Source organism: Thamnophis sirtalis, unplaced genomic scaffold (genome assembly GCF_051295495.1).
Source record: "Thamnophis sirtalis isolate CommonGarterSnake01/CBP01778 unplaced genomic scaffold, rThaSir2_p1.2 scaffold_8, whole genome shotgun sequence".
In the NCBI taxonomy this organism is placed as follows: domain Eukaryota; kingdom Metazoa; phylum Chordata; class Lepidosauria; order Squamata; family Natricidae; genus Thamnophis; species Thamnophis sirtalis.
This window is the reverse complement of record NW_028261388.1, coordinates 15,442,656-15,467,517: the sequence shown is the minus strand read 5'-3', so window position 1 is coordinate 15,467,517 and position 24,862 is coordinate 15,442,656. Positions and strand designations below refer to the sequence as shown.

The 24,862-nt window shown below is 39.0% G+C and overlaps 1 protein-coding gene across 1 annotated transcript; it reads right to left on the bottom strand.

Moving 5' to 3' along the window:
• Positions 1–2,855: 2,855 nt before the first annotated feature.
• On the bottom strand, positions 2,856–24,837 carry CFAP300 (cilia and flagella associated protein 300). Its single transcript, XM_014074262.2, has 7 exons — positions 24,673–24,837; positions 21,762–21,843; positions 20,436–20,508; positions 18,451–18,617; positions 12,845–13,017; positions 11,216–11,282; positions 2,856–3,244 (listed from the first exon to the last, which is right to left on the bottom strand). The coding sequence occupies exons 1-7, from the start codon at positions 24,822–24,824 to the stop codon at positions 3,113–3,115; spliced, it is 846 nt and encodes a 281-aa protein (XP_013929737.2). The 5' UTR covers positions 24,825–24,837; the 3' UTR covers positions 2,856–3,112.
• Between the last annotated feature and the right edge of the window lie 25 nt (positions 24,838–24,862).

Genomic DNA, 24,862 nt, shown 5'->3' with positions numbered 1-24,862 from the left:
TATAGTTTTGGCTCTCTTCCCTCCCTCTCCCCCCACCCCTTTCCCAAAAAGTTTTCCAACCCTCCCAAAGAGGGGAGGAGGAAGAGGAGGAGGGACAGTTGGGACTATTTTCTCTTCCTCCCCCACACTGGAAGAAAAGGGGAAATAGCAACTAGACCCCGACCCATCAGGCTTAGAAGGGGGGAAGAGAAGCACTTTTCCTTTGTCACCCCCCGCCCCCCAATACACATACACACACACAAATGCACACACTGTGCCACCACCCCCACTTGCTGTTGTCCAGATTTCTGCGCTTGGAATTCTCACAACCGCACAAGGGCAGTGCCGGGAGTTGTAGTCCAACGGGCTGGATGCAAGTCCTGACCAGCGCAAAACTCTTTGATTGTAAACCTGAAATTAGCTATGCCTGCCGCCCAGGCAAAATCACCGCGCAGGACTCGTTTTGCAGGAGATAAATAAATGCTCGTCGGGGGGGAAAACACGGGTACAAAACACGTAGGTGTAAATAAAAGTACAAGTAACTGACGTAAAGTTAAAACAAAACAAAACACCACCACATCGGAATGTGGTAGAGATGGCACTGTGCTTGTATGACTGTTATTGTTTTAGATGTGATTATTTCAGCTTTTCATGAGTTTTTTTAATGCTTTTTTTCTTCTTTCTGACATTATATTGTTCTTTTGGGTTTTAATATTTTTCATTGTTAGCCTTGCAGTGTGTGTGTGTGTGTGTGTGTGTCTGTGTGTGTGTAAAGGGCAACTGTATAAATGTGGTAAATAGATCCCCAAGTTGATCCCGATTCAGACACACTGTTTAATGGAAGATGGATTGTTTATATTAAAATAAAATAAAAACGTTTTTTAAAAAGTTGATCCCGATTCCTGGTGATTAAAATGGACATAACCTTACCAATTTTTGCCAACAGTACACAAATTATAAAGACACTTGCTCAAAAAAAAGTGTATTATACCGGACAACACATAATTAGGATGCACATCACTAACCACTTAAGATTTATGACTGTTTTTTAAATAAAAAGGTGCATAAATACAAGAACAAATTAAGAGACAAACTTCTTGTCCTCTCTAATCCTGTCAACCACTCCAGAATGTTATCTTCCAGTGTCTTTATCTCTCTAAAACCTATTCTTGGATTTAATTGTTGAAATCATGATTGCACGTGATTGATGGTTCTACTTCTATTTAAAGCTACTATAGACATATAGTGAATATGGATTCACTTCCCTACATGTTTTCTAAAAAAATTCATTTTAATTAAAATTAAACTTTGTAAGACTGAATGTGAAATAAAATGTATAAAAATGAACATCATGTTCCTAACATGTATACACTTGTACTGATATTTGAGACAAAAGAACATTTACTTAATGTTTAATATTTTAATCCTTAACGACGACTGTGATTTTATGATTGTTTTTTTTATATATATTTGATGTTTGGACATATAAATTTGATAAATAAATAAAAAGTGAAAGAATTGTGGGGGGTTGTCCTTGATTTGCAACTGCTTACTTAGGAATCAAAGTTACAACCAACCTGAAAAACAGGACTTACGACACAGATTCAAAAAGCCAACAGACCCCCTTCCAAACTTCAGTTGCATTTATAGCCTTTTGCAGGGTTCACCAGTCACATGACCATGCTTTGTTCCAGTTTTGTCAAAACTCTGCACTTTCAGTTTTTGCTTTGCTTAACAACCACATCATTCGCTTAACAACAGTGAATTCACTTATCAACTACTGTGATTTCCTCAACTACTGCAAAAAAACCCATAAAATCAGACAGCCATGCGCAATTCCAGGAGGAAAGATGACAAATGCACCTCTAGGCCTGCAAAAAAAATCACGTGGGATGCTGCATTTGAACCAACTGAAGTTTTTGAATACTTTGAAAGGGCAGCCCCTTGAGGGTGTTTGCAATAATATTGTTAAGCAGTGATCATTTTCTCATTAGTAATCTAAATGTTGAGTAAATTTGTTCATAGAAGTCTTCTGTAAGAATTACTAATGTATATTCTCTTCGAACCGAATCATCTCAAAACAAAGGATTTATTCCGCACATCTGCCCCACATGCCGTATTTCAAACATTTTCGTATCTCTTTCAGTTTATTAGGAAAAATACAGATGCTGGGAGAGTTTTTCTCTATCAACAGCCTATATTTCCGTCCTAGAAAATTTGGTCAGGTTCTTTAACTTTTAAGAGAGCTGTTAATATTGCTGTTCCACTTCTAACTATTTTTCTTCCTTTTAATTTTGATGTTTGTTATCTTCTAAACTTGTTGTTTTAAAGTTTTAAATTATAACTCACCTAGCCATCCTTCCAGGATCAAAAAATATATCCAGAAATAACATAAAATTATATAATGAGGACATACTGTATATTCACATAATTGCTTTGTCACTTTGTCAAAGAATGAAATAAGGTTGGTTTGGTATGATCTGTTTTTAACAAACCCATGCTGGCTACTAGTTATAACTTATTTGTTTCTACATTTTCACAGATCTGGTCCGTCCATCCCCACCAGTATCATCCCAGATATTGATGTTAGGCTGATTGGTCTGTAGTTTTCTGGGTTTGTTTCTTTCCCCTTTTTTGAAGATGGGAACCACATCAGCTCCTTTCCAATCCTCTGGTAGTTCCCTAGTGCTCCAAGATTTTTTTAAAGATGTGATACAATGGATCTGAGATAACATCTGCCAGCTCCTTCAGAACTCTGGGATGTAATCCATTAGGTCAGGTGATATATATTCATTGAGGTCTGACAAGTGTTCTCTTACCATTTTCTTATTTTAATTTTTATTTCTACTCTGTCTTTTACAGGTATGTTTCTGGTAGGTTTTCTGCTCAATGATTTATTATTTTTGTAAGTACAATACATTTTAAAAATAAAGTCTAAGGACAGGATGTAAGTTAATTTAGCAATAGCCCATTTCAAATACTATATGCAGGCATCGGTAACATTAATTTAACAACATTCCAACAAAATCAATTACATTCAGTTTGCAAGTAATTTCTAATGCTCTAACAATATTGGAATTCCAACAATCAATACTTAATTCCTCTATCAGAATTAATTGAATAACACAAGCAGTCACTCACAGAATGAAGGTACTCCAAAAACATGGTACAAAACATAGATATGACGATTCAAAGGGTTCACAATCAAATAGGCAAAATTTTGTTCATGGCTGTTGGATGCGGGATAACAAAGGCCATCAGCATCCTAAAGGACGAAATATTTATTGTTAATATAACGCAGCGAATATATTAAGATGGCAAAATAATAACTTTCTAATTCTAATTCTGAAATAATCACTTAAATTTCATGATGAAATGGGAGACAAAAATACGTACCCAGTTGTATTAGGAAAATGAAAATTCATGTTTTCAATATGAAAATTGAAAGTTCGATAAAGAAAACCTAATGGTGTGACCTTCCTTTAACACTTTCCGAATGTTTTACCAGTATGTTTTAAATACTTGGCAAAGTATTTTTAAACAAAAAATCCTCTAAAAATGTAAATCAATAGTAAAGCAACATTCCTTTTCATTACATTTATTCTTTAAGTTCAGAGGAATTGCAAACCCACTTCTATGAAGTTAATCTAAGACAAGTGCCAGTTTGGTAGGATTGTTAAGGTTAGAATCATGAGTTCTGGTCCCACCCTAGGTAAAAAAATACCCGCTGAGTTACTTAGGCTAGTCAGTTTATTTCAGCCTTCAAAAAGAGGCAATGGCAAACCATTTCTGAAATCTTGTTAAGAAAAATGCAGGGACTTGTCCATGGAGTTGCCACAGCCAACTCACTACTGCTAACTCGCCATTCCCTGCCACGATCATCTTGCCTCAGGACAACCAACTGCGGGACGAGAGTTATACTAATATCGAAGAAATGGTGGAATAGAATTATTAAAGGAAGGATGCAAAAGGAGAGACAGGATTAAATGTGAATGGCAAACATTAAAATAATTTTTATTTAGTTTAAATAATTAAATAGAATTGTTAATTGTCCTGCAGTGAATTGGCCATGAGGAGTTGGCTGTTGGCAAGTTGACCCTGATGAATTGGCTGCAGCACGTTGGCTGTGGCAAGTTGTCCCATTCCCTGCCAGAAGTTATGTAGGAAACATAAACCAGACTTTATAATAGTACAGGAGGACCAGAAGACATAGATGATGATAGACGTAGCAGTTCCAAGTAAAGCAACATCAGGAAGAAGGAGAAGGAGAAGCTGGAAAAGTATCAGGGCCTGAAGGAAACAATAGAGATGATGTGGAAAGGAAAGGCCAAAAGTTGTGATAGGAGCACTTGGGACTATGATTCCTAAGCTGGGAGAATGACTCCAACGGATTCCTGGAACAGTACCCCAAGCTCAACTACATTCAATTCTACTATCTATCAGACACAACATTTTCCATGAGTTAGAACTCTTATCTACCTAAAAGTGTATTATGGTCAATTAAAGATCCCAAAACTTGTTTAAAAACTCAGTCAAAATTATCGGATCAACCACAAATATAAAAAGATAAGAAAAAATATAAATGTAAAAGGTTTGGCTCCTCTTTAGAAGAATTAAAGGTAAAGGTTCCCCGCACACATATGTGCTAGTCCTTCCTGACTCTAGGGCAGAGATGGCGAACCTTTTTTGGCTCGCGTGCCATAAGCGGGGGGAACACAGGGGGGTCGTGCGCAGGCAGGCCACACCCATAATGCAATGTGTGATAGCCACCCAGCGTGCATGCACGCATTACAGGTATGACCTCCCCCATTTTAGAATGCTTTTTTCACCCTCCCCAGGTTCCAGAGGCTCCCCCCCCCCCCCGGGAGGCCCTTTGGAGACTTCAGGAGCTTCCGTGAAACCTCCAGAGTGCAAAAAAACCGGCCCTATGGGCAAACCGGAAGTTCAGCAACGGATTTGCAGTTTGCTCGTAGGGCCGGTTAAAGCCCTCTGGGGCTTCCAGGGACCTTCAGGAGGCTTCCCTGAAGGCTCCGGAGGACTAAAAACAACCCAACAAGCAAACTGGAGTCTGGTTTGCTCGTAGGGCTATTTTTCATCCTCCGGAGCCCTCAGGGAAGCCTCCTGAAGGTCCCTGAAGGGTCCAGAGGGCTTAAACTGGCCCTACGAGCAAACTGGAAGTCCGTTCCCAAACTTCTGGTTTATCCGTAGGGCAGGTTTTTGCGCTCTGGAGGCTTCAGGGAAGCTGTTTTTGCCCTCCCCAGGCTCCTATAAAGCCTTGAGTCCCTGGTGCCAAAAAGGTTGAGAGCCACTGATACAGCAGAACTGTAAGTACTTACATCACTATATAGTCTACAATCAAACATCAGTGTAGAAAAAGTTTTACCTTTTCTATTACAAACTGTTTTATGATCCTTTTATGTCATAAAATATTTAATAAAGTTTGCCAAATTTCAATTCAATAGGAGTCATGGGTTCAAGATTTTGGACACATTCTGTAAGTTAGCCCATTTGAGGCACCTTGGTCCAAAAGCTGTTGTCCCTATGGTGCCCAGTTAAAGATTATGGGAATGAAAGTTTTAATAGTATATAGATGAATGAATTGGTACTCTCCTGAAAATGGGAGTTATGGTTTTGTTGCTATTACTAAACTATTAAGACACTACATTACCTCTTTCGCTAGTTCTTAAGTACATTTATTTTAATGCCAGAAAGTGGGAGTTCATTTTTTATGTGGAAGACGCTTTGCAAATTCTTTAGCTAATACTAATAATACTCATAGTATTAAACATGTTTAGTGCAGTGGTGGGATTCAAAATGTTTTACTACCGGTTCTGTGGGTGTGGCATGGTTTGGTGGGCATTGCTTGGAAGGTGTGGCAGGGGAAGGATACTGTAAAATACACATTCCCTCCCCACTCCAGAGGAAGGTTACTGCAAAATCCCCATTTCCTCCCAATCAGCTGGGACTTGGGAGGCAGAGAATAGATAGTGGGGGGAGAGCAGTCAGAAGTGGTATTCACCGGTTCTCCAAACTACTCAAAATGTCTGCTACTGGTTCTTCAGAATTGATCAGAACCTGCTGAATACCACCTATGGTTTAGTGCCTTTCTTTTTGAGGGGGGTGGGGGTTAGCAAAGTTGTTAATTTAGTGCTTTCAAAGTGAAAACTGAGCATCACTTTTGTATGTGAACGAGATGGGCAGTTTTAAAATGTGACAAACGTTTACTACTTTATAAGCCCCACTAATTTCAATTCAAGAGACAACTTGGGGCAGTGGTTAAGGCAGCAGGCAGTGGGACCATTAGTTCTAATAGTCCCACCTTAGTCATGAAGCCAGCTGGGTGACCTTGGGTCAGTCTCTTTCTTTCAGTTCTAGGAATAAGGAGGCAGGGATGTTTCTGAAAAGGGTTCCACCACAAATGTGCGCACAACAAAAGCGCGCCTGACTAAACCGCGGTGACTAAAGCGCGGTGACAAAACCGCGCGACGAATGAGCAACGAATTAGCCCTAAAGCGCGCCGACAAAAGCGCGCCGACAGAAGCGCGCTGTAACGAAACCCTAAACCTAACCCTAAACCTAACCCTAACCCTAAACCTAACCCTAAACCTAACCCTAACCCTAAACCTAACCCTAACCCTAACCCTAAACCTAACCCTAAACCTAACCCTAACCCTAACCCTAACCCTAAACCTAAACCTAACCCTAAACCTAATCGTAAACCTTACCTTAAAATAAATCGCGCTTCTGTCGGCGCACTGTTGTCGGCGCGCTTTTGACATTGCGGTTTTAGCGCCGCGGTGTTGTCAGCGCGCTTATGACGTTTGCGCTTTTGTCGGGTCACGTCTGAAAAGCCTTGCCATGAAAACTGCAGAGACTTATTAAGGCAATTGCCAGGTGTCAAAAAGTGACTCAAAGGCACACAAAACAAAAGCAAACTTCAGTTAGACTTATTTTCTAATTCTGAAATTGGCAACACTGCATACATGTGCATCACATTGCAGCCAAACAACTGCCCAGGTCTTTAACACACAGACACACGGTTATAGGCCTATGCATGCAGGTAAAACAGATCTCCAGAGGCTTATTTTTGTCTGGTGGAGGGAAGAAGAGGATATGGCAGAGAATGTGGTCCCCCTCCCACCTCCACCCCTGGATCTGGGATTATGTTTGTGTTGGATGAGAGAATTTTCTCTGTGTGGTCCCTGTGCAGGGATTGAGTTGCAAATTAAATAGGAAAATAACTTGGCCTGAAAGATTTAAAACTGCATATCACAATAAGTGTTTCTTACAAAGGCATCAAAACTCCATTAAGAAAACATCAACTCGCTCTTTTGGAAAAGCAAACTCTGTAATCTGGATGATCTCTCTCCTTTTCCTCTGAAATATGATACAGTCAGTTCACAAATTTAACTATGAACTTATATTTTAAAGGCTGCGCTGTGAGCTTCATAAATGAAGAATAAAATATTCCTAGCAGACTCCTTCAGACACACAGATACAGTGCTTGTTATAAATATCCATCAATTCATCCATCTACCCATCTGTAGTTCTATGCTAAGTTATAAGTGTTTCAGTCAACTAATTTCATTTACAAATTTCTCACGACTGCGTGAAATGTGTTACCGATAAACTTTGATCCCTAAATCTGTAAACAAGTATGCTGGCATCAATTGTATTGTCCTGACTGCTGAGTCTTAAGTTTGCCTTCATAATGCTACTATCCTTAATGCATGGGAAAGGTTGGTTGGGAAATTCCCAATTCACAATTTCCCCACTCATCAAGATCAGAGACCGCCTGCTGCCAATCACCTCCACTAGACCGATTAGATCCCACAGATTAGGCCTCCTCCGAATTCCATCCGCCAGCCAGTGTCGACTGGTGACTACCCGGAGGAGAGCCTTCTCTGTGGCTGCTCCGACCCTTTGGAACGAACTCCCCGTGGAGATTCGAACCCTCACCACCCTCCAGGCCTTCCGCAAAGCCGTTAAAACCTGGCTGTTCCGACAGGCCTGGGGCTAAAGAGCTGTTGCCCCCGTCTTGAATGGTATGACTGTTGTGTGTTTTTAAATTATATATTGTTATGTATCATTTTTATTTTTTATTTTTTGTCTGTACCCCCCCCCTCCCTGATTTGATTTGTTAGCCGCCCTGAGTCCCCTTCGGGGGAAAAGGGCAGCATATAAATATAATAAATGAATGAAAATGAAATGAAAATCATGTTCATATAGGAAAAGTAATCAACAAGTTACAATTTGTAATTATGAAGTGGAACTGAAGAAGGTGGTCTATTTTGACAGAGGGACACACCGCTTGGTTTAGCCATCTGTCAAAACATGATCCCAACACGACTGATCTGTGGAATAGGTGGTGGCTGCTTGATAAAAAGAAGATGCTCTCCTGCTTCACTGGGCAATTGTCATTTTCTGCTTAAATCAGTTCTCCCCCACTGATCAGATTGCAGGGAATAGAAAGGTGTTACATTGCTTAAGCGCTGTTTATGAGCATCCCAAAGTCCACTAAGTGAATGTTAATTGCCACTGTTAATATTGTACTGCAAACTAGGGCGTACAAAACCTTTGCTAGACCAATTCTCGAATACAGCTCGTCTGTTTGGAATCCGCACTTTATATCAGACATTAACACAATTGAGCGAGTCCAGAGGTATTTCACAAGAAGAGTACTCCACTCCTCTGCTCGCAACAGAATACCTTATGCCACCAGGCTTGAAATTTTGGGCTTGGACAACCTAGAACTACGCTGCCTATGGTCTGACCTAAGCGTAGCACACAAAATTATCTGCTACAATGTCCTACTTGTCAATGACTACTTCAGCTTTAACCGCAATAATACACGAGCATAGAATAGATACAAACTCAAGGTAAACTGCTCTAAACTCGATTGCAGATAATATGACTTCAGCAACAGAGTGGTCAATGCCTGGAATGCACTACCTGACTCTGTGTTACATCCCCAAACCCCCGAAACTTTAACCTTAAACTGTCTACTGTTCACCTCACTCCATTCCTAAGAGGTCCATAAAGAAGGCATACAATAGTGCACCAGCATGCCTAACATCCCTGTCCTACTCTCCCCATTTATTTGTACCCATTTTCTGTGTTCTTATTCATGTTTATTCTTATTCCTGTTATCTTATACATGAGCGACAAACTAAATAATAAATAAATAAATAAATAAATAAATGTTGGCTTAGAACTGGTCTATTATGGGATACCTTCCTTTGTTTTAGAATAGACGGCAAGCAGCTTGAATCTTAAGAGAAATTATCATCATTAAAGACCTCAAAGAGTCGTGTGAATACGTTTTGAATTCATAAAACTTCACCTTTTTCTATGTTTCCGTTTCATATCCTGCCTATCAAGTGAGTTTTTCTAAACTAAGCATTCTTTCTTATTTCTTTGTAAATACATCCATCTCTACAGTTCAAAAACAGAAAAAAATCACAATGATGATGGGAATGCAATCATGTCAGGATACGTGCTCAGATGGCTTAACTTTTGCAATGACCATTCTCCATCAGTTGAAGTATCTTTCATCACTCAAATGGAGTTTTTAAGTTGGCTGAAAGGCACAGGGTAGCTGTGAGATGAAACGGGAAAGAACTTTCCCGCAACAACATATAATCACCCCCCAATCTCAGGTACATTGTTAATGAAGCATCCTGTATTATATTCATTGTAAACACTGAGAAGAGAGAAAATAGTACAGCTTGAGACAATTTTAAACTGTCTACACAGCAGACTGGGAATGAGCCAAAAGCAGTATCAAAAAACATGTCATTTAAGAATGATTAGTAAGACATGTTTGTGCTGCAGTTATTGCAACATGAGGATGAACCCTGACTCAACACAAATCAGAATATTTGCCTCACACAAAAACGTTCTGCATAAATTACAGAAATTTTCCAAATGAAACTTGACAGAATTTGTAACCCGGTATCACAGTTAACTCTCTAATTGGTAAAATGGGAATAGTTTTCATTTCATATATTAAAATAGCTTAAGAACTGCAAGATGTTTCAATATTTAAATCATAAGCAGAGTATAATTCTCATATCTGTTCCATATCAATCCAGAAATCTACTTTGTATCATTAACTAAAGAAAAATATAAAAGTATATCATCATAATGTCTTGGTAAGGCTACACTTGGAATACTGCATTCAGTTTTGGCCGCCATGATGTAAAAAAGATGTTGAGACTCTAGAAAGAGTGCAGAGAAGAGCAACAAAGATGATTAGGGGACTGGAGGCTAAAACATGTCAAGAACAGTTGCAGGAAATGGATATGGCTAGTTTAATGAAAAGAAGGACTAGGGGAGACATGATAACAGTGTTCCAATATCTTAGGGGCTGCCACAAAGAAGAGGGGGTCAGCCGATTTTCCAAAGCACCTGAGGGTAGGACAAGAAGCAATGGGTAGAAACTAATCAAGGAGAGAAGCAACTTAGAACTGAGGAGAAATTTCCTGACAGTTAGAACAATTAATCAGTGGAACAATTGGCTCCAGAAGCTGTGAATGCTCCAACACTGGAAGTTTTTAAGAAGATGTTGGATAGTCATTTGTCTGAAGTGGTGTAGGGTTTCCTGCCTAATCAGGGGGTTGGACTAGAAGACCTCCAAGGTCCCTCCCAACTCTGTTATTGTATTCTATGTAATATCCAAAAATTAAATGCATAATACAATTTATTTTTAAGTGATACCATTTCCATCATTCTATGTTAAAATTGAACAGCCCTCTCTCAACAGAGGGGAGGGATATGACACTACCTATCTCCTATTTACAACACAGTCCTTTCAGCCATCCCAAGAAGTTCCACACCCATTTGCCCTCTGATTCAGGTGACTTTGGGGATACAGGTAAACTTCAAAGTTGTCTCAATGACTCTCAGAAAGATAACAACCAGACAGCTGCAAAGAATATAACTCCTTCTCACCAGTCAATTAGAACTGAAGAAGCTTTCAGTTTTCTTTTGGAAAAGCATCTTTGGGACAACTATGACTGGAAGATTGAGAACCTCCATAGATGTGAATAAATGTGTGTGGCTGTGTTTGGGTATTGGTATATATTATACACCAATCTGCTAAATGTGTTACCAAAGATTGATTCAGTTTAAAAATAAACAATGATGCTTGTTTGGATTACTCTTATATGTAATCTTATTTCAAATTATATTGAAAAATGTTCTATATTTCATACTACACTAACAAGATACTTACATATGCACAGACTTTAAAGACAGTAGATACTATGTTAATATCCTTGGTTTCGGGATCCTTTTGTACACTGAAATTCATAAAAAATACAAAACAGCTTTTAATAAAGTCAGCTAGGCTACTTAAAACTTACATTTTACACTTTGACATATTTATCCAAGGTCCAAAAAAATAAAACGAACTCTTAAGTTAAACTGATTCCTTACAAGATGATATATGTTGTGCATGACACTACTCATAAGCTTTATTTAGAAATGCCAGTTTGTTCAAAATTCAACAACTAAGTGAACTAGGATGGGAGTGTAGCTAGCATTTTATTGTTGTTCAGTCACTAAGTTGTGTATGACTCTTCGTGACCCTATAGCATGCCCCCCCCCCGAACTTAACTATCTGCTTGAGTCTGCCTAAATTCATCCCTTAGTGTGTTCATGACACTATCTAATCAAATCATCTTCTGCCATCTCCTTCTCCTTTTGCCTTCCCAACATCAGGGGTTTTTTTCCCCAATGAGTCCTCTCTTCCCATTTGGTGACCAAAGTATTTGAGCTTCAGTCAACAACAGGACCTTTTTCAATGAGCTCCGTTTTCTCATTTGGTGGCCAAAATATTTGAGCTTCAGCTTCAGTATTTTTCCTTCCAGTGGTGGGATTCAATTTTTTTTGCAACTGGTTCTGTGGGCATGGCTTGGTGGGCATGGCATGACTTGGTGGGCGTGGCAGGGGAAGGATACTGTAAAATCTCCATTCCCTCCCCACTCCAGGGGAAGGTTACTGCAAAATCCCCATTTCCTCCCAATCAGCTGGGACTTAAAAGGCAGAGAATAAATGGGGGCGGGGCCACTCAGAGGTGGTATACAGCAGGTTCTGACCAGCCCTAGAGAACCGGTAGCAGAAATTTTGAGTAGTGCGGAGAACCGGTAAATATCACCTCTGACTGGCCCCACCCCCATCTATTTTCTGCAGTAACCTTGCCCTGCCACGCTCAGCAAACCACGCCCACTAAGCCACGCCTACAAAACAGGTAGTAAAAAAATTTGAATACCACCACTGGGCAAGGCCAGTCAGAGGTGGTATTTACCGGTTCTCCGAAATACTCAAACTTTCCATTATCAGTTCTCCAGAGCTGGTCAGAACCTGCTGAATACCACCTCGGTGTCCTTCCAAACGACAGTCAGGGTTGACTTCCTGTAGGATTGACAGATTTGATCTTCTTGCAGTCCAAGGGATCCCTAGAGTCTTCTCCAACAAGTTAGCCTTAAATCAACTGCAGTAAGGTTGATTTAGGTACCGAACCTGGCACTAAAGTAGGTTACCGAACCTGCCACTGACACCAAAACATTTGAGCACTTTTTCCACCGGCAATGAGATTAGGGCATTTTATATTGTTGTATCTTGACCTTGAATTTCTAAGGACACTTGCCTGGCGCAAATTCTGTAGGAAAACAATAGGAAAGCATTTTCTTCTGATAGACACTTTAAATGCTGAATTCTATATAGTACCAATTTACTTTTTTATCTTTTTTGATACAATTGTTACATTATTGTTTTATTTTAAATGTTGAGTTTTTACCTGAAGATCTGGGGGAACAGTTGAAAAATAAATGGGGAAATTGGTTACATATAAGGAACAAACCTCACTAGATCCTTATATAAAGATTTTGTGGTTTCTAAGTATGGACCGAGATCATCTTCATATTGACAGAAAGCTCCTCCAAGGCAAAGGTGTTTAAAGATGCAAAAAAGAAACTCTTCACGGTCTAAATGATTAAATAAATCATAGTGGTCTGAATCATCCAGAAGAAGTACCTTGGGTGAAACAAAAAATGAAAGGCATAGTCAGGTGGGAAATATTTTAATTACCTCAGATATACAAATATAAATTCACCTGGATTCCCACAATGTTTTCTATATACCCTGTTTCCCTGAAAATAAAACCTCCCCAGATAATAAGCCCAATTGGGCTTTTGAACGCATGCGCTAAAATAAGCCCTTCCCTGAAAATATTGCAACACAGCAGCAGCCGTGAGGTGACCACACTTGCCGCCTCCTGCATTTCAAAAATAATAAGACCTCCCTGAAAATAAGGCCAAGTACTTATTTCGGGGGTCAAAACAAAATAAGATCCTGTCTTATTTTGGGAGGCAAACAGAATAGTGGAGTTGTACATTAAGGAACTGGTAAATATCTTCCCGTCAACAATGACCATGGAAGAATCAGAAATGAATTTTAGGAAAACTGGACCATATTCTGAATGAATATAATCTGAGGATAAACTATTCCTTTGTTGACCTGAATGATGAGTAGATATGGGAGACAACATAAAACAGATTGGGGCTTTTGAAGAACTAGAAAATGAGAATGGGGATGGATGAATAGCTGCTTAGAAAAAGATGTATTTCAACTATGTGGTTTAAGTTAAAACGTTTCATACTATACATGGCAAATGAATGAAAAAAATACACACACACAAACAAACACACACACCAGGCACACACACACCAGGCACACACACAAACATGATATTTTTTTGTTTCTGTAATAAAATCTTCAATAATCAATGAAAGATATTAGGGTAATAGAAGGCCCTGAATAGGAAACAAATTCTTGGTATGATCAACAGTATCATCCTAGGGGGAAATGGACTTAGAAGAAAGGAAATAAGTTAAAGTGAAAATAGAATTAGAGTAGAATGGAAATAATAAATCCAGCATGCAGTATAAGGACATGGATGGATGTGTTGGAATAAGATGAGAAAATTCAGAAAAAGTGATTGGGCCATTAAAGACTGAAAAAGAATGATAGCAGATGAAATGCAAAGTAGACATGGGAAAAGAATATATTAAGGTGCTTGATGCAAAGAACATTATAGGGTGTCATGGAAATGTGCTAATGGGAAGTATATAAAATGCCTGAGAGAATAATAAACTGGGGGGAAAACTGTAGATGGAGGAAAACATACATATGAAAGTAGCTGCTACAAAAATGAGGATGAAAGAAATATATAGTGTATATGAAAAAGATATTTAGAAAGCATCTGGCCAAAGAGAACAAGAAACAGATTAAAAGAAATAGAAATGATTCTTGATAGATGTTCAATCTTTCAAAGAGGCATGCAATTATGGCATTCTGTAAACTGCTTAGAGAGAGCACTATGAAGACTAGACGAGACGAGACGAGACTAGGACTAGACTACACTAGACGTGGAGTGGAGTGGAGTGGAGTGGAGTACAGTAGAGTAGAGTTGAGTGTAGAGTAGAGTAGAGTAGAGTAGAGTAGAGTAGAGTAGAGTAGAGTAGAGTAGAGTAGAGTAGAGTAGAGTAGAGTAGAGTGAATAGAATAGAATAGAATAGGATAGTTCTTTATTGGCCAAGTGTGATTTGACACACAAGGAATTTGACTCTGGTGCATTAGCTCTTAGTATGTATACAATCAAAAAAGTGATGTCATAAATTATAAGATACACACATAAGATATAATCAACAAAGTGGTAGTCGTAAGTTACCAGTAGGAGCAAGGTAATAGGAAAGATGAGAAAGGTAATAGTAATACAGTCCTGCTACATGGGTAAGTATCCTTAGAGATAAGACAGTGCTGTGGGAATTTGATGTTTAGCAGAGTGATGGCATGGAGTGGGGGACTCATCTTTATGTGTAGTTGTTTGGGCATGCAGTGCCCTATAGTGGTGTCCTGAGGGGAAAACTTGAAATAATTTATGTTCAGGATGTGATGGGTCTGTAGATATCTTATCAGCCCTTTTTCTGGCTTGTGCAATATACAGGCCCTCAATGGAAGGCAGACTGGTTGCATTTTTTTTTTCTGCAATCCAAATTATTCACTGAAATCTGTACCTGTCCGGTTCGGTTGCTGTGACAAACAGTTATGGAAGTATAAGTGACAGATTCAATAATTCCTCTGTAGAACTGTATCAGCAGCTCCTATATAAATTTAAGTGTAACTGACATTGTTATTTCAATTATCCTGACATCTAAGAGCCAGAAGATCAACATGCTCTTTTTCCTCTCTTGCCGAGAAGTAAATAAAAACTAATAGGGAAAGAGGTCATTAAGTGCATCTGGAAAAGTATTTCTTGTAATTTTGATTGAAAAATTATGAGAGATATTGATGCCGAAAATCAGAGAAGTGCAGTGTGTGGCTTTATGACAGGAAACTGTGCAGACCAAACTTCTGTTCAACAGATCATTGTGAAAAGGCATGAATATGAGAAGTACTACAGGTTGTTGATTCAGACAAACTATGTGGTAAACTGAATAAGGTTCAATTATTGAGCACTTACATGATGGATGGAAGGTTGGTTGTCTGCATGATGCAAGCACATCATTTGTAAGAATAAATCAAATGCTTAACTAATGGTTCAGTACTAGGAGGGGATATGGCAAGGCAATAGACAAAGAATGGTCATGGTGGAAGTACAGGCAATTTATAAGAATCCAGAGAAAAATACAGAGCTGGATACTGAATGTTGTTGATATAAACTAGATTTACCTACTTTTTCCTCCCCTCCCCTCATCAGTCTTTAATTTCTCTGACCTATTTCTTACCATCTTTTTGTGCTTGCATAATATTGCTTACTCTGAAAGGGAATGACATGATAGATATGTACATATGTTTGAAAAACAACCTACTTGTTAAGATGGAAACAAGTCATACTTCTTATCTGCTAAGCAATTCTGAACTATGCCTTTGTTCTGACCGAGGCTTCCCAAGAGCATGAAGCAAACTCCTTGTTTCGACAAAAAACCCTTTTATCAATTTACTGTAAATTCTGCTCATTCATATCCAGCAAAGTCTTTCAAGGGAGGATTTACAGTCACAGATCTTATCTGGCTTGGAAGAGCTGACAGGGCGATATCTGCAAAACTTGGCAAGGAGTCTTGGAGAGTCACGAACCAATTAAGCGAACTAATTGACTCCTGCAAACTCTACTCCCCTTTTGGTTCTCTTTTATTTCCTCTGGGAGGGCCACTCATTGTCCCCTGTGGCCTTACTCCCAAGTCAACCCCTGTTCTTTAGCTGTTCCCGTCATCTGGCAACTCTGCGCATGCGCAAACTGGGAACAGGCTCCAGCTGTTCGTCTGCCTCACTGATGTCTGACTCTGATAACTGGCATATGGCTCTGGCCCCCTCTCTGCCTCTGACACAGAGCTCTCATCAGAGCCTTCCCCAGATTCCAGGACTGATCCATGTTCCTCCCCAACCTCCTCACTGTCCGAATCTGCTGCCAGCTCCACTGATCGCTGGCAGGCCACAACCTTTCCTAGAAATATGACCATTGACACTTGGATTGGACGTATTGAAACAGATATATTCCCTTGGTTCTTATAATTGTACATGTATAAACATAGGAGACCCACAATCCACCCTTGAATCAGAGGAGGTTGCCTGCATCATGGTGGAAGAAAAATTTACAAAAGGACCTATTGTTCCATTCTGCAAAGCTGGGTTATCAAAGAACTGGAGCAATTAAATATCAACGAGGGCAGCAAGAAGTCCAGGAAAAACTCACTGAAGAGAGCAGAAATATTGATTTTGTAGAAGTATTTTTAAAAAATCATTCTGTCTGAGTTTCTGGCTCCCTCCCCTGCTGAAACAACAGTTGCTGAAACTTTTCTTAATGGAACAAATATAAAAACATGATGCTTCAATCATCAGTTCAATGTAGTCCTTACAATATGTCATAATATGATTGCCAAGTACAGTTGTATGAAACAAAATACTCACATCATTGTCAAATAGCAAAGGGTTTTGGGATTTTATTTTAATACGTACTAGATGTATGTGTGCAAGGCCCTTGTAACATAGCTGATCAGTCTAAGAATAAGAGCATTCTGTGATCAAAAATTTTAAGAGGTAGCAGATAATCACCTTCAGCTTCTGGGCATAAGCTTCCCAAGGAAGCTAAACTGCAGGACTAGGATAAATGCAGCTTGGTGTGATCCAGCACAGAATTCCTTTCATTGTCACATATCCAAAAAACTTCACAGGGTAGGATGAAAAACAATTGTGTCATTGTTTCCCTTTCTGCTTGCTCATATTAATTATACTGTTTATATCTTCGATAGAAAAGAAAAAGTCCACACTTCATTTCTGGAAAGAGCAACTTTGGCTCCATGTGCTATTGGAGTAGAATTGGTTTTAATGTAACTTTCTGCTACAACCTAAAACATGATTAATATCCCAGTAAGCAGACAAAAGAAAAATATAGGAGAGCCCAAAATTTCTGTTGTTAAGTGAGATGTGTTAATTGAGTTTTGCCCCATTTCACGTCCTTTCTTGTCACCATTGTCTAATGAATCAGCCGAAAAGCGCGCCCGTCAGTGATGTGCCCCAGAAGGGAAGCTGCCAAGTGAGCATATGCCTGCCGGGAAATGAAGTTCTTGTTTCCAGCGCGTGCCTGCGCACCGGCAACTGTCTTCCTGTTACTGGCGTGCATGCATGCACGATGATCAGCTGCCTGGCATGCATGCACCCAATGGAAACCGAAAGACCAGCTCTTCCGGTTTCTGGGACTGCTGCATGCACAAAAAACAGCTGATCATCGCACGCGCATGCACGCCAGAAACCCGGAAGAGGAATGGGCGATGCCACGTGTGCCAGCCAACATGGCACATGTGCCACAGGTTAGCCATTACGGTTCTATTCTATACAGGTACACATGCACAAAAGATTAATATCTTCTCTTAGCCTTGATTCTTGGAGATCAGTTAAAATAGTCCCCTTCCTGCCAAAGTCTCTGCTTGCATGAAGATAATGGAGTGAGAAAGTTTACAATTGCAACAGCCTGGCTATTCCATTTAGAAAATTTTGCAATTAAGAGCCTTGGAGGAAAATGACTTTTTGGCCCATATTCTTTTGAGCTATGCCTTGGCTCTAGCACAGGTACATGACAGCTGAATGTGGTTTGCAAAATAAATACCTAAAATCTAAAGAATTGTTCTGCAATATTTCAGGGGACTTAATTACTAACAACCTTCCACCGAAACAAAAAGAGCTACTTATATAATCATACTAAAAGTAAACTCAGTGCTATTTGTAAAACCTCCTACTGATGAACTGCGGTTGAACCAATTTTTGATTTATTTCCTTTTCCCCCTAAAGTTGATAATTCCTACTTCTACTCTAAGAAAACAACTTTAAGAAAATATAGATGGATAATAAAAAAATTACTCACAAGGTTCAACATGTCCACATTGGCAGGAGATTAAAAATACACTTACTAACCTTTCTCAACTCATCTGCAATAAGAATTTCATCATGGTATTCATCAAAACACTTTACAATAGTCCCATTTTCTCGAACAAGCCCTTTGCAGTATAATCGGTCAAAAAATGACATCGAGACTTGTGTACACAAAATATTTTTGGCGTCAACTTTTTTCACTTTAGTATCTGAAAGATAAGAAGCATCTGCATGGTAGCTTTCACTTGCAGGTCTGCGAGATTATATTTCCATATATGAAAATAGCAATAATTAACTTTAACAGTATCATTATAAGCATCTTAAATGAGCAAAATATCATGGCTTTTATTCTACCTTTATTATTTTTACAAATAAGGTAGCCAATAATACTCATCCCTCCTATTTTCCCCATAATAGGTTGGCCTGAGACCAGGGATGGGATTCAGCCTGTTCGGACCGGTTCGGGTGACCAGGATGTTAATTTTACATCCAGTTTGCCGAACTAGTAGTTGCAAAGACTGGCTGGCCTCACCCACCCTGCCCCACCCCTCCCAGGAGTCTCCATGTGACCCGTTCATCATGCACAGCCCACGCGGAGGCTCTGGGAGGGCAAAAAATGGGCCTCCTGGAAGTTCCAGAAGCCAGGATACGGGCCTATTTCCGGCCTCCGGAGCTCAGGAGAGGCCATTTTCTTCCTCCCAGAGGCTTGAGAAAAGTCTCCAGAGCCTGGGGAGGGCTAACACACACACACAACGTGGTTCAGGAGGCCAAATAGGCCATGCCCATCTAGCAACCAGGCAGAGAACCAGTTGCTAACATTTTTCAATCCTAGCCCTGGAGAGAGTGATTGGGCCACGGTCACCCAGCTGGCTTTCGAGGCTTAGACAGAAAAAAAAATCACAGTCTCCTGGTTTCTAGGCCAGCACCTTAACCACTACCCCAAACTAGCTTTTAATTCATGCCTTAGCCTAGCTCTTTTCGAGGAGAGGAGAGGAAGATACATGAAGGTTTTTCATATATCATATTTTCAGGATAGGATTACTGTTTCATTGTGATCATCCATACACAATCCATTGTGTTTGCCCTAAGAATGGTTATGTCTTCAATAGATTGCCTTGGGTAACCCATTATCATTCAAATTAACCAGTTTTAGCTTGACTAATTCCCAACTGTCGACAATACGAAGGATTTTATTTTTGAATTTCATTGTTCCCTGCAACACCTTTTTTGATCTTCTGGTGACAAAATTGGATCACAGATCACGGTCACAATGCAAACCTGATTCTTGTAGGTAAGTGCAAGTAATTGCAATGAAAAGTTTAATCTGCTGATTCCTGCACATGACCATGTCATTAGAAGCTTAACGGAATATCAGAATACTTTTTCCCAAAATTGTTAAATTACTTCTGGAAACCTTTCAAACTAAAAAGTTACATTTACTTTTTTGAGCATAGCCTGGAATAAATATAAAATATACAATATGTTTTAGGGAGCTACTACCCTGAAGAAAGAAATTAAGATATATTAAGGACTCTTCAACAGACCTTTAGCAGATGACTTATAGGTGAATGGTAAGAAGAACAGAACAGAAAATCCTCAATCAACTCTAATATCAAGAAATCTACAAACAAGGGCTGAGGACCTACCACTCACTTGTCACACACTAAGCTCCTTATGGATTTCTAGAATCTGCCTCAAAACGTTCTAATGTTTAAGGAATTACTACACTCACATTTGATTGGTATCAGTTTTTTTAAAAAGAAAACAGAATTAGTATCTTACAGTAAGTCAAAATCAACATCACAAATCATTAACCCAAAACGTTAAAGCATATAATAAAGCGTTCTGAAGGGAGAAAATATCCAGTATAGTCCCATGTCAATTTAAGAGTAACATTTTCATCTTTGTAATTATGTTATCAAGATAACATCAATTACAAATCTAGTGGTTGGCAAGGGAAAAATATAATTACACTGAAAGAAGCTTTAAAAGACAAGAAAAACCTATTTTAAGTATGCTCTACTTACTTAATGTAGTCCACTGTCCAGATGATGAAAGCAATTTCAAATTGCTGTTAACCTCTGGGTGATTTAAAAAAGCCTAGAAGTATAGAGGCAATGACAAGCCATTTTTATTAGATTCTGTTATAAAATAATATCTGAAAGACATGATAAATTAGGTGACAGCTATCAGATGCTGTGTCTGGAATTTGGGATTGCCTTCCAAATTGGATTTTATTCATGTGAATAGACTTGCAATCACTCAATTGATGAAATCTATAAAGTGAAGATATATATCCATGTCTCTTTATAAATCAGAATCTGTCCATTTGCTTCAAAATCTTGTCAAGGCAAAAACATAATTTTTCTATGAATGAAAAATCTGTATTACAATTATGAAATAACCAAGTATATTAATATTTGATACAATACAGAGTACAGTAATAAAAATACAGACATTATTTAAAAGCAGCATATAACATTTATGTTCTTTTCTAAGCTCGAACTCACAACCCATTATTTTGAAGCTGCTTCCCACCCCAGATCAACATAATCCTACACATTATTCACTATTGATTATGTGCCTTCAAATCAGTATCCCATAAATAGATTTTCTCCAGGATGACCTCTTTCTAATAACCTTCAGGGCTTCCAAATTTGCATTCATTTCTGCTGTAATCAAGTCCATCTATCTTGTTGTTAGTGTCCTCTTGTTACCTTTTACCTTCTATGGTCCTTCTATGAGTATTTTCTTAATTCCTTTGAGGATGTTAATCTATGCCAGCCTCGGGACATACATTTGTTGGCCATTGATGGCATGCAGCGAATTCTTCTCCCCACCTACAAAATACTCATAGTTTTGATGTTACAGCTAACTGTAAAAGCCATGCAGGTTTCTACAATAGCTGAAAACAGATCTATGAGGGTATGTCCCTTTCTTCAAAGGCAAATGTTTTGCCCTGCTATTACATAACAGTTTACAGAGGTATATCTAGTACATACTATAGTTTTTAACTGCCTACAGGAGTATGGCAGTTGATTATATTCGTGCTTTAATTTTCATATTTATGACATTCTGCATTGAATGATTCTTGAATTGAAAAGTAATTAAGCTGAATTAAACTGCATTGAATTTAATATTGAAAAGTAATGAAGTAACTGCAAGAGATCCAGCTTCAAGTCACCCCTTCATGGTGTTCATTGGATTACTTTTGAGTCATTTTATAACTTAAAGGAATATTATTCTGAGGATAAAATGAGGGAACGCCCCGTTACGTGCCAGCTTATGTTTCCACTGAATAATATAAATAAATGAATAATTCTTCAAATACTAAATAAAATCTGTGTATCTACCATTAGGAAATCATCCCGTTGATAGCCTTTGAGATTCTGATCAAAACTGAAGGCCTGTGCTGTGATTCTGCCATCCATGGACCTGCAGAGAAATGCTAATGTTAATTTATAAATGATGTCTAATAAGGCAGTAAACAGATAGTTAACACTGTAGTTATTAAAAAGGAAGGAGTTTGAGTATGCAGCAAAAGCTGCCTAGGAAGAAGAAAAGTATTAGCATTGCAAACAAAATATTAATATAATTATTCCTGGGGTGCAATGTGCTTTGTATTATTTCTATAAATGATTGGAACAGGCTAAATTACAGCATTCCAATTTTGGAACTATTCGTATAGAACAGGTTTCTGAATTTAGTGCATGAAACAGCTACTTATATTGTCACATAACATACATTATATAGGAGCAAAAAGGTTATTCTCACAGTCCGAGTCTATTCAATTCTCACTCTATTCAATATAGACAGATATACATACGTTGTATGTATGTACATACATACACACACACACATACTGTATGTATTTATGTATATGTATGTGTGTGTGTCTATGTTTGTGTGTGTGTGTATACGTTAAATTTGGAATGTCTTATTCTGAAGTCTAACATAATTTTATATATATATATATAAGTATTAGAGTATGAATTTTCTTTTAAAATAAAAAAAATGTTATTTAAAAACGTAATTGTCTGCATTTGTAAAACAGATGGGATTGTGTACAAATATCAATGCAGTTCAAAAGTGAACAAGCAAAGAGAACTTGAGCTAATGCAAACAAAAACAAGGACAAAGAATATCTAGTTAACCCAAAAGACATAAACGATGTTTGTAAAATTAGAGATTGATCACCATAAATCCCCAATTTGAAAGACATGCAAGCTGAATAATATAATTCTTGATAAAAGATTTTGGGATGTTTTCAGAAAGAGAAAATGAGAACATCAAACTCTTATTGATTTCAAATTATTTGATTCCTGCTCTATGTGAATTGTACTGTAATTATTATATTAATGTATATATCTCTATAGTTTTGGAAAAGCAGGCAGTAAGTACCAATCAGAATCTGCTATTCTGATTCCACATCCAAATTCTGATTGCAGTGTAGCCATTTCCAAACCTGATGTTCTGACTGCAAGCCTAACTAGAATCTTATAGCAATTTTCCAGAGAGAGAGAGAGAGAGAGAGAGAGAGAGAGAGAGAGACAGGCAGACAGACAAACAGAAGATAGACTCATCTCCTGATGCCCATGCCTTGAACTGTTAGTTTAAAATGATAATAATCATAATTATAATAATTATTATTATAAATTATCCAGATAATTTATTATCCAGGCATTATAGTACTTGGAGATCAGAAAATACAAAGATCTGCAAACAGAACAACCGTGACCACCCCCCAAAGCAATAGTATCAATAGTAATATGTGCCTTGGTTGTAAACCCAAAACATTACTTGAACACTATCAACATTGACAAAATTACCATCAGTCAATTGTGAAAGGCAGTTTACTTAGAACAGCTTGCATCCTGCCGTGATACTTCCGGCACCACCATCAGACAACAGTATCTGCCTATCCCAGGTCCTTAGGAAAGACCCGATAGATGGACAAAAATACAGAGTCCAGAGATATTTCATGAGAAGAGTCCTCCACTCCTCTGCTCACAACAGAATACCTTATGGTTCACCGACAAAAGGGCGCCCGACAAAAGCGTGCCCAACGAAACCGCGGTGACAAAACCGCGAGTTCTAAATTGCGCCGATGAATGAGCGCTGAAGCGCGCCGACAACAGCGCGCCAACAGAAGCGCGCTCTAAACCTAACCTTAACCCTAAACCTAACCCTAGCCCTGACCCTAACCCTTACCTTAACTTAAATCGCACTTCTGTTGGCGTGCTGTTGTCGGCGCATTGATGACGTCGCGGTTTTTGCACCGTGGTTTTGTCGGCGCACTTTTGTTGTGCGCACATTTGTCGGGTCACGAATACCTTATACCCCCAGGCTTAAAATTTGGGGCTTAGATAACTTAAAACTACGCCGTCTTTGGTCTGACCTGAGCATAGTACACAAAATTATCTGCTACAGTGTCCTACCTGTCAATGACTACTTCAGCTTCAACCTCAATACATAAGCACACAATAGATACACACTTAAAAGTAAACCGTTCCAAACTTGATTGCAGAAAATACAACTTCAGCAACAGAGTGGTCAATGCCTGGTATGCCCTATGCATCTCTGTGGTTTCATCCCCAAACCCTCATAACTTTAACCTTAGACTGTCTACTGTTGACCTCACCCCATTCCTAAGAGGTCTGTAAGGGGCATGCATAAGCGCCCCAATCTGCCTACCATCACTGTCCTACTGTCCCCACTTATTCGTATCCATTCCCTGTATTCATAATCATGTTTATACTTATATCTGTTATCTTACACATGCTTGACAAACTAAATAAAATTAAAATTAAAAAAAAATGCCAAATCCAGTTTTATATCTGGCTGACTGTGCAATCAACTTGCACGCCTCCCAACTCAACCACAGCTCAGAACGATGAAAGAACTTACAATAAAACCTGTAAAACTTGAAAAATAAAAAGGGGGGGAACCCTGGAAGCTTTCAAGAAGACACTGGACTGCCATCTGTCAGAAATGGTGTAGGGTCTTCTGCTTTGGGGGGGGGGAGTTGGACTAAGGTCCCTTCCAACTCCGTTAATCTGTTTAAAAAGATGGATTTGTGTAAGTTCTTTTTTTTTAAAAAATCCAAGCTCTTTTCCATCTTAGTAGGTTCGAAGGGGACGATTTGCCCGCTCACCGAAGTCCAAACCTCCCTACATTTCTCTATAAACATCCCCATTTCTTGCTCCCCCACCCCCTCTCCCAGTCCTGCCGAGAAAGGGACAGACGGTAGTAGGCCCTCCCCACCATTTGAGTAGGCGCTCCCGTGTGCCTTTGCTCTCCAGGGCTGCAAAGCTTTTCTGGCGGAGATAATGGAAAGTATAGGGGGACTCTGAGTTTTGGTCCCCGAAAGCCGACATAGTTGCTCCTTTGCGCTTAGACGCGCCAGCGGTTACCATGGAAACAAGTTTTTTTTTAACCTCCTCGGCGCCCAGTA

What these genes read in the sequence shown, in the direction of transcription:
- CFAP300 (XM_014074262.2), bottom strand. Translation starts at nt 24,824, where the DNA reads ATGGTAACCGCTGGCGCGTCTAAGCGCAAAGGAGCAACTATGTCGGCT. An exon ending in AACGGGATGATTTCCTAATG is followed by an intron (nt 20,509 to 21,761) that starts GTAGATACACAG and finishes CTATACTTCTAG; the next exon opens with GCTTTTTTAAATCACCCAGA. An exon ending in TTGCAGATGAGTTGAGAAAG is followed by an intron (nt 13,018 to 18,450) that starts GTTAGTAAGTGT and finishes GTTTCACCCAAG; the next exon opens with GTACTTCTTCTGGATGATTC.